This window comes from Herpailurus yagouaroundi, unplaced genomic scaffold, assembly GCF_014898765.1.
Source record: "Herpailurus yagouaroundi ecotype Mexico unplaced genomic scaffold, PumYag 202, whole genome shotgun sequence".
NCBI lineage: Eukaryota > Metazoa > Chordata > Mammalia > Carnivora > Felidae > Herpailurus > Herpailurus yagouaroundi.
This window is the reverse complement of record NW_024412433.1, coordinates 8,411,332-8,426,926: the sequence shown is the minus strand read 5'-3', so window position 1 is coordinate 8,426,926 and position 15,595 is coordinate 8,411,332. Positions and strand designations below refer to the sequence as shown.

General features: G+C 52.0%; 1 protein-coding gene across 7 annotated transcripts in view; it reads left to right on the top strand.

Annotated features, from left to right (window-relative positions):
• The window catches only part of ARMC9 (armadillo repeat containing 9), a 150,287-nt gene that overhangs the window by 126,971 nt on the left and 7,721 nt on the right, over positions 1 to 15,595 (top strand). For all 7 annotated transcript variants that reach the window (XM_040450727.1, XM_040450725.1, XM_040450726.1 and 4 more), the window contains 3 exons: positions 2,584 to 2,699; positions 7,185 to 7,309; positions 11,924 to 12,038. In XM_040450727.1, the coding sequence (XP_040306661.1) occupies positions 2,584 to 2,699; positions 7,185 to 7,309; positions 11,924 to 12,038 (356 nt within the window). The remainder of the gene's footprint in view (positions 1 to 2,583; positions 2,700 to 7,184; positions 7,310 to 11,923; positions 12,039 to 15,595) is intronic.

The following is a 15,595-nucleotide window of genomic DNA, read 5'->3' as shown; positions in this document are numbered from 1 at the left end:
GTCGGGAAGTATGGAGAGGGAAAGAGAAACACGAGTGTTCCTGGGGTGCCTTTGAGAATCGGACCCGAGGGGCCTGCTTCCCTGATGGGTCGTGCAGCCTGTAAAGTTACCCCGCATACTAGATGGGGCAGCACGACCTTGAGCCGAAGGGAAGTCCGAGTAAAAGCAGCCGGCGGAGTGAAGTGGTTGCGGTTAAAATAGCCTCTTTTTGCAGATCACACAGGAGATACAAAGGGTACTGCCTGCTAGTTCTTACTTGGAAAGGTTAATTATGTTCCGTTTCTGGGGTGCCTGGTGGCTCAGGTCATGATCTCGCGGTTTATGAGTTCGAGCCCCACATCAGACTCTGTCCTGACAGCTCGGAGCCTGGAGCCTGCTTCCGATTCTGTGTCTCCCTCTCTCTGCCCCTTCCCCACTTATACTTGCTCTCTCTCTCTCTCTCTCTCTGTCTGTCTCTCAAAAATAAACATTTAAAAAAAACTAATTATGTTCCATTTCCTCCCCAGAAGCTCACACTTTCTCTTTCCTCTTGTCCTGCTCCCCTTCACACTCCCACCTGTCCGCCCCTATCTTCACCAGCCCAGGTGCGGCCCACCCTGCCCACCCTCCCTCGCTGGTGCTGGCCCCACAGCACAGTGAGGCCCTTTTTTTCTCCCTACCTCAAACACGAGATAGACCCTAATAACTTCTCAGCAAAAATCAAGAAATCAAAGATGTAATTCCAATTTTTAAAAAAGTGTCTGCTTTGTTGTTGTTGTTTTTACTTTTTATTTTCAAATAATTCTAGGTTCACAGGAATTTGAAAAAGTGTAGGAGAGGTCCCATGTGCCCTTCCCCCCCAGTTTTCCCAGGGATCCCATCTTATAGGACTGTAGCATCATATCATGCGGGCAATCCACACTGGCACAATCCACAGACTTTATTCAGATTTCACTAGCTTTACAGTAATTTCTCTTTTAAACAAATTTTCTGAAGTGTTAATATAATCATATTAGAGAACACTTGGAAAGTAAAGAGGAGAAACATTCCTCTTGGTTCTACTATCCTATCTATCACTGTATTCATTTCAGTGTATATTTCCTTCCAGCCTTTTGTGCAATTTTAGCGTAATTGAAGGCATCATTTATGTACAGCTTTATAATCTTTTAGTAAATGTTTTAAATAAGCATATTTTTCATAACCTAGTCTTTATCATTGTAAAAGTCCACTTACTATTTCGGATGAATATGTTGTATTTCACTTAATTCTTCCCCTATTACTGGACACCTAGATTATTCCAGTTTTACTCTATGACAGTTTTGTAGCAAACAACCTTGTTTATTTGATGTTTCCCGTATTTGGGGTTCTTCCACTAGGGTTTACACCCAAAGATGTGAACATCGTTACGACTACTTAAAACACCAAATTACTTCCCAAAGTAATTGAACATTACTCAGCTTTCCCTGCCACTGAGGCTTTTGATTCCTGCCAGCAGCGGGTGGGATCCTTTCTTTAATTGTCACTCATTTAAGAGTTGAAAAATGATACTTTTTTGTGTGAAATTGTATTTCTAATTACTTGTAAAGTTGATCATTTTTTTCCTTCCTTTACTGGCGATCTGTTCTATTTTGTGACTTGACTATTTGAATTCTTTGATCACTAATGGACTGTTTCACCTACTGATTTGTACGATCTACTTACCTAATGAAAGTCTTAACCTTTCATCTGTTAAATATGTGCAAATATTTCTTCCCAGTGTGTTGTTTACCCGTTCATTTGGCTTATCTCTAATATATAGGTGGAAAGGTTACTTTTTTTTTAATTAAAAAAAAAATTTTTAAGGGCACCTGGGTGGCTCAGTCAGTTAAGCGTCCAACTTCGGCTCAGGTCAGGATCTCACGGTTTGTGGGTTCGAACCCCACGTCAGGCTCTGTGCTGACAGCTCAGAGCCTGGAACCTGCTTTGGATTCTGTGTCCCCCTCTCTCACTACCCCTCCCCCACTTGTGTGCTCTATCTCTCTATTGCTCTCTCTCTCAAAAATAAAACATTAAAAAAAATTTAATTGTTTTAAAGCTTTTTCATTTCTTGAGAGAGAGAGTGTGAGCAGGGGAGGGGCAGAGAGAGAGGGGGAGACAGAATCCCAAGCCGGCTCCACACTATGAGCGCAAAGCCCAACACGAACCATGAGATTATGACCTGAGCCAGGATCAAGAATTGGATATTTAATGGACTGAGCCACCCAGGCACCACTGGAAAGTTTACCTTTTTATGAAACCAAATCTGCCCATCTTTTTTTTCTTCTCACTTTCAAAACTCAGTCTTCCCAGAGATGTAATTGTTACTGTATTCAACTGTTTTCTTCTCTTTTCCATGGTCTGGGTTTTTTTTGGTTTTTTAATTTATACTGCTAAATGGCATAATACGCAAACCTAAAGGAATTTTTCCCCAAATTTCTGTGTATCTGAATACTGTGTGATCCTTCTTCACTTATTTGCGAAGCCTCTTACTCCTATAGGTTACTTTCTGCGTGTAGTATCTGCTACCTCTAGGTCAGCTTTCAAGTAGGTGATTTCTCCAGCCCATCTCCCCTTTCCTTCCACCAGATCATGACCAACACGGGGAAGATGAGGCGGAAGGGCCTGGCCGGTGTGCAGCGCAGTGCCGACGAGCCCCTGTGCCGGCCCGTCACCCCTGGCGGCCACAGGACGGGGTACCCAGTGTAAGTCCGGGCTAAAGGAGGCGGGGATTTCTTAAGCTTTGTTTTACCTGCAGTGTAAGATGCGTGTATTGAAAAATGCGAAATAAAACGTTCACGTTGGAAAGCATTTATCTCTTCATTATTTATCTCTTGGGAATTTTTGAGGGGAAAGATGTTGTCTCCTTCACTTGAGGTTTCTTCTTCCAGAAAATGAAGTGGTAGGATTGCAGGACCTCCAGGCACTTTGCCCTGAAGAAGCCAAGTGTTGGCCAAATGTAATTTCAAAGGAAAGGACCAGAAGGAGCAGCGGGTCCACCCAGACGCGACTCTAGGCCTTCTTTTCTCAGCCGCCACCCCAGGCCTTTTGTTCTTTTGTTCGGGTGGAGCATCACAGGTTCAGACACCAAATCAACTTGGCTTAAATAAACACACTCACTTTTTAAAGCAACCCTATGTGTGTTTAGCGGCCCAGCTTTCTTCATTCTTCAGAGCCTTGCTCCTACCCCGTTTATGTCAACAAAACTACAGTGTGGTTACCCAAGAGCCTCTGATCTCCCTGGGAACCCTGTGGGCTCTGGGGGAACCCCAGCCCAAGCAGTCCAGCTGTCTAGAGAAACAGGTGCAGAGAAACAGGTACAAACCAGGGGGTTACAGAGAGCAGGCAGAAAACTGGCATTTATTGATTCCTTCAACAAACACCGGCCATAAAATAGTTAAAGGGAACATGACACATTTTACTTAGTTATTCCCTGCAGCTGGGCAGTTTGGCTGTTTCCAGTTTTACTCTGTAGTAATTTGTAACGAACAACCAAGCCCTGGGGATGCAGCCACAGGCACAATGCGGAAAGGCCTGCCCTCTCGGAGCTCCGTGGGTGGATGCTGGCATGCCGGAGCCCCGCAGCCAGACCCCGCTCGTGTGGGACTCAGCCTAGAATTTCCAGGCCCACCCTGTGGATCGGTGATCCGTGTGATTTGGTCTCAAAACTAGCCGCCATGCGCTTCACATTTCAGGGTTAAGTTACTAGCCCATCCTTTTTTTCTCTTAAACTTACTATCAGTATTTTTTAACTCAGCTTCCAACTATTAACGTATCGCCACCTTGACATCTTCTCTCGGGCTCCTTCCGTGTGCATAGTATATAACTTACACACGCATACTCGCTTGGCTGAACTGTTTGAAAGAAGGCCGCAGACTTGCAACACGTCCCCTAAGAATAAGAGCATCCCTGTGCTTAACCACATTATCTATCATACCTAAGAAAGCCCACATTCGCATGATATCGTGTAGTGTATCAGTATTCCCTGATTGTCCCAAGAATGTCATTGATATCTAAGAGCTTTGGTGTTTGCTTTTTGGATCTGGAATACAGCCAAGTGTCAGCTACTAGTAAATCTGGCTTATATTTTTGAACGGAAGTGGTGGTGGGAACTAAGGAAATTTCATCGTGCTTTTAACGTGGGAGAGAGGACACCAAATGATCATCTTTAAAATTTTTAAGATTATCTTTGGGGCACCTGGGTGGCTCCGTCGGTTGAGCATCCGACTCTTGATTTCAGCTCAAGGTCGTGATCCCGGGGTCCCAATGTACATAATCCCGATGTACTGGGTCCGTCGGTGGTGGCAGATGCAGGGTGCTCCCCTCTGGTTAACTCTCAGGATCTTTAGTCAAAGGTTACATGACTCCATTCAGCCAGTCGGCTCTGATAACCTAGTATGGCCAAGAGTGTATATCGAGAATCTCAGTGATCTTGGGGACCCTTGACAATATGTATTGCTCGCTTTGGGGATACGCTCCCCAAATATGTATGTACATATACATATACGCTCCCCAAATATATATGTACATATACAATATGTATTGCACGCTCTGGAGTCAGTAATCGCACTGCTAGGATTTTATGCTGAGAAGTAATCAGCTATTCACAGCTCTGTGTACCAGGTATTTATTGCAGTGTTATTCATGAGGAAAAATCTAAATGCCCAAAGCGGGAGGCTGTTTACATAAATTATATATCAACACAAAATGGTATTGAAAATAATGTTTTAGCAGAATATTTAATACATGGGGAGAGCCTCACAATATATTGCTAAGTGAAAAAGCAAATCATAAAACTGGGTGGATCCTGCCTGCCAGCCACTTACAGTGATCACGGGTTGTATTTTTTAAAGTATATATTTGCAATTTGTTTTTATTCATTTTGAGAGAGAGAGTGTGTGTGTGTGTGTGCGCACACACACACACACACACACGCACAAGTGGGGCTGAGGCGGAGAGAGAGAAAAAATCCCAAGCGACACAGAGCTCAATCTCACGAACCGTGAGATCATGACCTGAGCCAAAATCAAGAGTTGGCCCCGACTGAGCCACCCAGGTGCCCCTATCTTTGAATTTAAGATCTCAAATGTTAATAGTGGTTGTGTCTAGGTACTGGGAGGGCAAACCATGATTAACTGGTTTTTTAATCAAGAAAAGAAAGACTGAAAACAAAAAGACAGTCACCCTGCACAATTCAAGACCCTCTGTCACCCCAGCATCAGATGTGTGGCCCCCCCCCCCCCCCCCCGCCCCCCCCCCCCCCCCCTCACCCCTCCCTGGATTATGGATCCCTCTCCTCCTATCACTGTCCAAACTCAACGTCATCATTTAACACCTCCTTTGCTCCACCTTCAACCTCCCTTCCTGCTGCTTTCCTTCCCCCAGGCCTTTCGGGTCCCCAAGTGCCCTCCCCCAGGTCCTCTCTGGCTGCCTCCCCGCCCCCTCCCCTCCTTTCATAGTCCGCAGGGTCTGGCAGTGACTTCAGGTTACTGCTGCCACAGCCACCGGTGACCTTGCAGTTTCCAGCCTCAGGGGACACTCAGCATCTCTCGAGGTTGCCGCTGCTGACCACATTCCTGGTCACTCACCCACCCCCACATCCCACTGCCTTGTCGGCTTGGTCCCCAAATCACCCCTCTTCCTCCTAAAATGCCCCGTTTCCGGTCCCCACCCATCCTGCTTGTGCTGGGGTCTCCATTACATACTGCAGACACAAAATCCCATTCCATTGTAGACTTGCCCCAGCTGCTAGGTATGTCCCCGCAGCACCCTGAGTCTGCGCTTCCTAGGGGAACACCACCGTCCCCTCAGCCCCCTGCTTCAGGGAATGGCATTAACACCCCCAAACACCTGAGCCAGCCTTCCCTCTCTCAGCCCTGGCCCTTCCCCTCTGCCCTCCTGAGCCATCTCTTCCCCCCCCCAGTGGTTCTCCCTGCCACGGTCCACCGTCCGTCACCCCAGAATGAGGTTTCTAGCACGTCATCATGGGATGTCATTTCTGTGACTCCTGTGTCCCTTAGGGATCAAATCTAATCAAACCCTGGCTGACAGGGTCCTTCTCGGTTGACCCCCCACCTTGACCCTGGGCCTTGAAGCTCTTCCCCAGGACACCCTGTCCCCTCCAGCCTGCATTTTTTTCCCCTTTGGTGGTGCCTTAAATATTTCTGTAACAATGCAGCATAAGTATATACTTTTTTTTTTTTTTTTTTTTTTGCCTCTCCATCTGCCTCCTGGTGTTACTTCCCTGGTGGAAAAATTTCCCCCCTTTGGCCCCAGGCAGTCCTGACTCAGAGTTCAGGACTGGCTGAATGCCACACACACACACACACACACACACACACACACACACACACACAGAGCCTTTCCTGCCCCTCCGGGCGGCTTAACGTCTACTTGTCTTTGCTACTGGAACTGACATTCAAGAACCGCCATCTCACAGGACCCACCCCTAGGAAAAGCACCCTGTACTTGCCATGGTGTGCCTCCCACCAAGCCCTTGCTGGGCAGGTGGCTAGCAGCTCCTTGTTGAGGACCGTGCCCACCTGGAGAGCCGGCCTACTTCCCACCACCTCTCTGGCGGGGGGATCCCTGGCACCCACACCTGGCTGGGGGTCCCGAACGATGAGGCACCCGACAGGTGTCTGCCGGGTGAATGCGTCTGCCTGGGCCGGCTCCACCGCCCCGGGTGCCGTCAGGCGATGTAGGCACACTTAGGTGTTGACAGAGAGCGAGCTCTCCCCGGTCCCGGGCCTGTCCAGCTCTTGTCATGGCTGACGTGACACATCATGTCTCTTCTGATGGCATTCGTCCGTTTGCTAATCTGCTTCATCCTCTGAGGAAAAACCAGAAGCCGGGTGCCTTCAACGGTTTGGTTGAAATGCCGTGCTCCCACGTCCCCCAAAGCCAAAAGATGCAACTGTGTGTCGGACAGATACTATTTATCACCGTGCATTTATAGGAGCTAAGAGGGTACATCCTAGTTTCTGCCAATACCTTAAAAAAAACCTCATATCTGCTTCACTATGTGGTAAGCATATCATATCTGATAGCTACCATATGTATTAGATATCCATTTAACAAAAGAACTTCGGGGGCTCCCGCTCCCTGTCTTTGTTTCTGGAGTCTCACGGTAGGCAGCAAATTCCTCCTGGCTACCTGTATTTACTGCTGTGTTTCATTCTTCCCTCCAGGCCGGAAGACCATCCCGTTCCTCCCCAGATGGCCCAACGTGCGGGAAACGGCGGCCTCCCGTCCCTGACAAGCGCCCCCCGTCCAGTGCACCAGGGGGGTGAGGCTGGTGCTTCGGGGCCTTCACGTAAGAATGGAACGCCGGTGGCGTGGGGACCGGGCAGCAGCAGCCACACACCCGGAGAGGCCTCGTGCTCACACCCTGGTCTCGGCCACTGCCCCGCGTTCCCGAGGCCCGCTGACCCGCAGCCACGCGGCCACACCTGCCCGTGGCCTGTTCCTCCAGACCCCCTTCTATCGCAGCATAGTGAGCACTGCCCACGTCTGCAAGCGAGTAGCACACTTGTGCTGGGGAAAGCTGCGTTTGATGTGAGCTTTCCGAGTAGTCACGTCTCAGAAGGCGATGTCAATTTATGACCGAGGCTTTGGCACCTCAGACTTTGGACGAGGCGCGCGGCCGCGTGTTCGAAGGCTGGCCTGAGACAGAAATGTGTGAGCAGGGGCACACGCGTGGATAAAAAGTATTTTTTTTTTAGATGCCAGAAAAAATATATATGCTTTGAATAATCGGATATGTACGAAAGGTTTTGTTTTGTTTTGTTTTTTTAATTTTCAAGAGGAAATTAAAAGGATATGAGCAGGCCAGATAAGACTGTAATCTCCATTCAAACGGGAAAAACAACAGAGGAGCAGGTCAGATTCCAGTATGAGAAACATCTGAGAACTTTTATAATCTGCTCACAATTGGATTCGAACGCTGCTAAGCCCCGGTTCAGAGCGGTAGGCTGGTCACAGAGCCGGAGGAGAGCCAGGTTGTTGGAGAGTCTGGGGGAGGGTCTCCTGGTTAGGGACAGTTTTAGAGGTTTTGCCACCTTAGATCACGTGTTATTTTACCTGTTTTGTTAGAGCTGTAAACGTTAATATGCCCTCGCTGAAAGCTGATTAGCTCCACCATTTTTCCAGAGATTTCTGTGCCAGGGTGGAGGTCTTAGGTGGTCTAACCACTTTTGCCAATTTCACCTAATGCCCTTTGAGTTAAAAACGATTTGAAGTTCAGCCTGGACTTCTGAAAAGTTGCATTTAGGGCCATTTATTTATCTGGTACGTCCTTGTTTTACCAAAGTGACCACCAGGGTGGCCCTCTGTCTTGCACTGATTATCAGTATGGTCCTGGATTTTGGAAGGATTTAGCATGTGTTCCGTGTAGGATGGAGGCGTTCGAGGCCGCCGTGGATGGAGTAGCTGCGTGGCCGCTGATGATACTGCTGGAGATGTTGATGTCACTGTGATTTTCAAACACAATTGCTTTTAGCCCTGACAAAGTCGAGGCCCTGGCAAATCCCGTTTCCTCACATGAAAACAGTGGGCAGCCACCAGGGGACCCAGCCTGGGTGATCAGCACGGTCCCCAGTGCCTCCCCCTGGGGAAGCGGCAGCCCCTCCACATGGGGCCACCTGGAGCCAGGACAGCCGCTTGGCCAGAGTTAGCTCTGATTGCTGAGACCATGTCCCCCATGTTCCACGTGCCCCCTTCTCCTACCTGCTCCTCTCTGCTTAGGCCTGGCTGGGACCCAGGACCCCCACCCTACTCATCAACTCCCCTCCCGCCTCAGTGGGCTCCAGAACTAACCACCCTCACTCCATGGGCCAGAAACCGGCCACAGGAACCACTCTCCCCTGCCCTGCGCGGCCTGCTGTCAGCCTCAGGGCAGCACCCCTAAATCTCTCTTACAATCCTTTTCCTTGACCGAGGGTCTCCCGTGGGAAGCCAAGCCTCCGCGGGGTTAGTGGCTCTCCCTGGGTCATTTAGGGAGCCTTTAGGGAGCATTTGTGGTGTAGATTCTGTTCTTCCTTCTGCCGTCTTCCGGGCTTGCCCAGCTGCAGCCACACCAGGACCGATGTCCCGGGACCACTGGTCCGCTCCCTTGGTTGGTCTTGTCGCCACCGTCCCTCCCTCTTCTCACCCAGCCTCTGTGTGAGGACGACTGGCAAGCAGCCTTGGGTTTATGTGCTTAGAATGCACATAACCAGGGGCCCCTGGGTGGCTCAGTCACATAAGCATCTGACTCTGATCTCAGTGCAGGTCTTGATCTCAGGGTTGTGAGTTCAAGCCCCAAGTTGGGCTCCACACTGAGCATGAAGCCTGCTTAAGTAAAAACAAAAACAAAAGCCAAAAGCAAGAACGCACATAAGCAGTGTTGAGACTGGTTCTGAGGCTGCATCTGGGTCAGCAGATCAGAGGGCTAGAGAGGGAGACAACACTGGTGGGCTGGGTGGCCACCCTGGCCCTCGTCGTCTTCTGTGTAACTCCTTTCCTGTCAGGAGCCTGATTTGACTTCCTCTGGACCCCTCCGTCCATAGAGTCCTGCTTCTCCGGCCCTTTCTCCTGCTTCTGTGCTCTGGCTCACTTTGTCCACCACCCCCCCCCCCACCCCCACGCCCCCAGCCCGATCTGGCCTCGCCCAGCTACTCCTCAGAGGCCCCTCACACATGACTTGCTGCTAAGCCTGGCCTCCTGGCCTTCACTCATACTGGGAATTCATGCCACACCTCAGACCCAGCGGGAACCCGCCACGGTGGCCTCGAGCGCGTTAGCCCAGGAAGCCCCTTCACACCTCTGCATTCAGTCGATGCTAAAGGTGAAAACTCATGATGGGGAACCTGTGGAATCCTCCAACCGCTTGATCAGCTGACCGCAGGGCCAGAAAGTACATTCTTTTTAGGCAAAGGGACTGGCTCCACAGAGCCAACAGGAAATAGTTCCCAAAGGAAAAAGCCAAGAATGTGACTTAGAATTTTGTTATGACATTGGCCTGGGGGGAATTTATTCTCATTCCCCCTCAACGAAGGCTATCTCAGATATCAAAGTCACATACCTTGTCAGTGGCCTCAAGGGAAAATGCCCAGCCCGGTCTGAAATGGATCCACAGGCGGGAAAACAGTACTTCATCCCAGGAAGCCTCTGGTGCACGCACACAGCTGCTGGTGTCCCCCAGTCCCCAGCTTGCAGTGGATCTGTCCTTCTGTGGCGGGAGCTCTGAACGCCTACATGGTGACATTCAGTGGAGGGAGTGGGAAGGGGTGTAGGGGATGACTACTATTTGGTGACAGGACCAAAAAGACCTCAGAGGGTCTCAGGACAGCTCAGCTTAGTTCCTCCTCCCTCCTGCCAGGGGGCTTTCCCACCCACCCCCCAACCTGTCCCTCCACCCACTCTCACCTGGGAAAGCTCCTGATCCTGGAGGACTACCCACCCACCCTTGGGCGCCATCTTGGTGGCACCATTAACTGGGATGGGATTTTCTGTTGTAGCCCAGCACACAGCTGTATGTGGTTCCACTCAATTATTTCTTCATACACCTAAATTCTGTGTCCCGGGCTATATTATAAGCTTGTAGAGCAGAGAGCATAGACAGGCCAGTTGTCCACTGGAGAACAGATCAGAGAAGGCTGAATTTCCAGGTCCAGTCCCAGCTTTAAGTGGAGACTGTCCTGGTGGGCTGTAAATAATGCCACGCATTGGGCTCCACACCAGAAACAGATTCCCTGTTTGGGTCAAAAGATAGTTACCTGGAAGTCAAAGCTGTGTCCCTTGCTATGCGTTTGAGGAAACCTGCAAAGGAGATTGTTTATATTGAAGACAAAGTAGAGGCCACGTTGCAAAGGTACCAGGGACATTTTTAAACGAAAGGGCTTGGGGCTCCTCGGTGGCTCAGTCGGTTAAGCATCCAGCTCTTGATCTCGGCTCAGGTCATGATCTCACAGTTCGTGAGTTCGGTCTCCACCTGGGGCTCCGTGCTGATGGTGCAGAGGCTGCTTGGGATTCTGTTTTTCCTTCTCTCTGCCCCTCCCCCACTTGTGTGTGCTCACTTTCGCTCGCTCTCTCTGTGTCTCTCTCAAAATGGATAAAACTTTAAATGAAAGGGCCGGAAGGAGCTTGGACTAAGGACATAGCAAATATGGGCTCTGTCACAGAATTGCTTTGACGGTGGCGTGAAGCCCTTTGGCTATAGAACAAGAAGAAAAGTGGGGCCGGAGAAGAAAGGGTTCATATCATTTGAAACACAGAATAGGTCCCTCCCCGGGTCCTCAGGAGAGCTCCCTGGCAGTGTCGTCTGGGACTTCTCGGTCATTTCCCTTTGAAGGTCTCCAGGGTGACCCGGGTAGCCTGCTCCTTGTCCATGATGTCAACACGAACACTGCTGGCTGGGAATTAGGGCAGTGTCTGCCCCTGTGGGTGGAGTGGGGGATTCGGGCCTGAAGGGTCCTGGGGTAGCTCAGGGGGAAGAGGGCCCCACCTCTGGGGTTGCCGAATCCGGCAAATAAAAGTACAGGACGCCCAGCTGAATTGGAATTTCAGACAAACAACAAATAGTTTTTTACCGTGCCTCCATGCTCCTCTGCATTGGCACCAAGCAGCGACCGAGGGAGACAGCTCCACGTTTGTCGGCTTTTCCCTGAGAGACAGAGGGGGGGCCAGGAGAAGCAAAGGGGCCAAAGGTCTGTGGTTCCCTGTGCTGCGTGTGTATCCAGCCAGAGCACTCGCGCTGTGCCCCCAGGTTGTAAGCGCGCCGAGAGGCCGCCTGGAGACTTCTCGGGCTGCACACAAGCGAACAAGTCCTCCCCGGTGGGCTCCAAGGAGCTGTCAGGGGCTCGCGTGGGCATGTGCTGTTCTTGGCTTTGGGGCCCAGCCCAGTAAGGAGCATCCTCAAAGAGTCCACTGAACTCTCTCTCCTCCCCAGCCTCCACGGTGGACATCAAACCGGGAGAATGGTTGCCAGCGGGACATCAGGGAGAGGTTCGTCTGCCCTCGGCGGGGGACCCCAGCCAGGCCCTAGACGGTGGAGACACCACCAGGTAGGGACGGGGAGGTGTCCTGGGAGGGCTCCTCTGTGGTCCAGGCTCTGACTCCGACAGCACAGGAGCGTTTCACTGGGGCCCGAAGCACTCTACGGAGATACCCAGGGGCTTGTGGCCACCACACCTGTTAACCTCAGAGCCCACGGGGAGGCACCTGCCACCTGAGAATTATCGGTTGTCAGACCGGAAGGAAAGGAAACTCATAAACCTACCCAAGGGACTAGTTTTAAGAACTGCAAGCTGAACGTGTTTGTGAGGATGTGTGATTTGGGGTAACTTGTGAACAGTGTCCTATCTTAGCGGTTTGCTTTTGGAGAAGATAGGGTGGATGGGAGAAAGGTGGAGAACGAGGTTAGTGAAATGGTTTGGCTCAGATGTCGCCTTCCTATAAAGTTTTTTTTTTTTTTTTAATGTTTATTTTTGAGAGACAGAGAGAGAGAGAGCACGAGCAGGGGAGGGGCAGAGAGAGAGGGAGACACAGAATCCAAAGCAGGCTTCAGGCTCCGAGCTGTCAGCACAGAGCCTGACGCGGGGCTCGAACCCACGAACCGTGAGATCATGACCTGAGCCAAAGTCGGACGCTTAACCGACTGAGCCTCCCAGGTGCCCTCCGGACCTTCCTAAAATAGACACAGGATCCCACACAGAATACAAAGGTGTTTTCTTTTCCTCTGCACCAAATGAGTACAGACTGGCCTATGATGCGTCACTTGGGGTTCTTTAGAATGGAGAAAGTCTGGGGCTCTAGGCCCCTTCTTTCAGATCTCAGGGAGCTTGCTCAGGGAGAGGGGCCTAGCCCTGGTCTCAGCCTATCCGCCCGGCACCCCGGCTGCCCCCACCGCGTCCGCCCGGCCACGCGGTGCCCTGCAGCCTGTGTAATTTCAGGATGGAGAAGCCAGCCTTCTGCACTAAAACACTGGCTTAGAACCGTGTTTAACGTGACTACACCCTTGGAGTCTCTGATTTAGAGGAACTTTGCCATGGTGACCGGTCAGGCCTTCTGTGCCCCCACCTTTCTATAGAATTGGGAAGTATTTCCACGACTGCGTCAGCAGCGGGCAGGCCCGCACCCCAGCTGTGGTCACGGCTGACCTTGGCCCGGTCTGGAGTTCCTTGAGCGGCAGAGCCTTGCGGAGCCACAGACTCCAGACCCCTGAGGCGCGAGTCTCCCCCACGCCCTGCAGACGCTTCCCCCTGGCAGTGTAGAGGGTCAGAGGAACCAGCCTGCTGGCTGCCCTCCCCATACCCAGGCCCCCGCTGCCCTTCCTGCAGGCTCCCGCAGATGGAAGTCACACACACAGGAGTCCCCGCTGAGCTCTCGAGGCTGCAGGGACACCTGGAGCGGCCTCTGCCCCCAGAGCAGGCAGACGGCCTAGCAGAACCACGCACACGGTCTGAGAAGGCGGGCAGCGAGAGGGTGCTGCGGCCCATCCCCCTTTCTGGGTGGGCGGCACCCCGGCACCTTCCTTTCCCACCACTGCAGTCGGAGATTGCGGCCAGGCACGGGGTAGAAGGGAAGTCAGGGTTTCCAGAGGCAGCAGGGCTGCATGGGGTGGAGCCAGAGGAGTTTGGGGCCTGCACTGGGGTGGGGGCCAGTCCTGTCAAAGGCTGTAAAAGATGGCAGAGGCTGGGGGCGGCGGGGGGCCTTGGGGGCCAAGCATCTGGTCTCCTCCAGCTCAGCCCATGACCAGCTGGGGACCCAGGGACCCACCTCCCCAATCTGGGGCTCCTCCCCTCTCTCAGAGTGGCTGAAGGTGTGCTCCCACAGGCTGGTCCACAGCTCAGGGATTCTCTGACTCTTGGCACCTCCGCGAGGTGGGGGCCCCAGAATGAGAAAGCTCAGAGGGGTAAGCCAGAGGCTGGCGGGGCTCCCTGCCGTGCCAGCCCCCTGCTCTCAGTCCCGGACCAGATCCCACATCTCGGCCAGACCAAACCTGCTCTCCTGGGGCTAGAGCCGTTTCTTCTCCCTTCCTGTAAAGGCAGAATTCATTGCTGAGACTTACCAATGGGGATAATCCTCTCTCTCCAGAATAAGTGTTTTCTTTTTTTCTTTTTAATGTTTATTTATTTATTTTGAGAGAGAGAGCACACGCACAAGTCGGGGGAGGGGGAGAGAGAGAATCCCAAGCAGGTTCCATGCTGTCAGCGCAGAGCCCAACATGGGGCTCGAACCCATGCACCCTGAGATCAGGACCTGAGCTGAAATCAAGAGTCTGACGCTTAACCGACTGAGCCACCCAGGCACGCCCAGAATAAGTGTTTTCATAGTTGGCAGGGGACCCCACAGGCTCTCCTAAGACACCTTCCCCCTGGTTACACTAAGTGGGCTGACCCAGTTGGCCCTCCAGCTCCTCTTGGGCACAAATGCCCCGTTGGGGTTAAATCCATGGGTGCTCCCACCTTAACATGAATCCTGCTCTTAGTTTAAGCCCGGGGAAAGGGAGTATTCTGTCTGAGGAAGAGGAGGAAGGAAAGAGGGAGAAGGATACAGTTGGGCCACCCACCTCCCTCTCCACTGGCTATGTGACCCCTGCCAGCAACATTCTCCCCCCACCCCTGGCCTCCACTTCACCGGCTGCCCCAGGTCTCAGCTAAGCACCCCATCCTCCTTCCTGACCCCAAAGTCCAGTCACGCAGCGGTGTTCCCTTGCACAGGGGCACAGAGCACTGCGGTCACTTGGTCCATGGCTCTAGGGAGTCTGCCCCTGTGTTTGCACCTCGCCCGGAGCAGGCTCTCAAAATATTTGTTGGATGAATCAGCTAAAAGGGAGAGCGAGTGGCTCTCTGCATGGCTTGATGGGGGACATTTGTCCCTCTGCTTCCCCCAGCCCCTCTCTCTTACGCCTTAGAGTGAGGACAGCCCCTTGCCCAGAAGACAGGCCGCGGGGTGGGCCCCGCTTGGCTGCTGGTATCCCTGAAAAGCTCTGGAGCTGCGGTTTGGGGCAAACGGTAGATTAAACCATACTCTCATGGCTTAGCCCCAGATTGGAGGCGGTTTAAAGATCATTGAGGCTCCAGTTCCATTCTAGTGGCTTCCAGCCACTAGTGTGACCATGAAACTGGCTTCCTGGAAGCCAGGGAGTCAACGGTTCAGACCTTGTGATCTGTCTCCCTCCCCCTCCCCCATGCCAAGGGGTTCCTGTTCTGTTTTCTGTCTGCTCCATAGAATCCCTAGTATTGAGTAGTTGGGGAAGATACTGTTAACCAAGCCGGCATATGGTCCATGCAGAGAGGAGCCCAGCTGGACCGACCGGGAGGCATTTGCCTGGACGGTGCCTCCCTGTGGCCCAATGATGGGCGGAGGGAACAGCCTCCTCAGGTCGGAGCGCTCGCTCCTGCACAGATGCCCGCTACCCCCCAGGCGGAGATCCAAAGACAACGGTGTCAAAGTTCCCGTCCCGCCACAGACAGGAAACGACTCTTCTGCAAGTATTATGGCTTTTAGAAAAGAAAGAAGAAAGAAATTCTGCATCTGTTTACATACATGCTTTATCCCCCTCACGTGTGTCCCCAAATGTGGCATATGGGGTAGCTCATGACAGCACTACGATGCA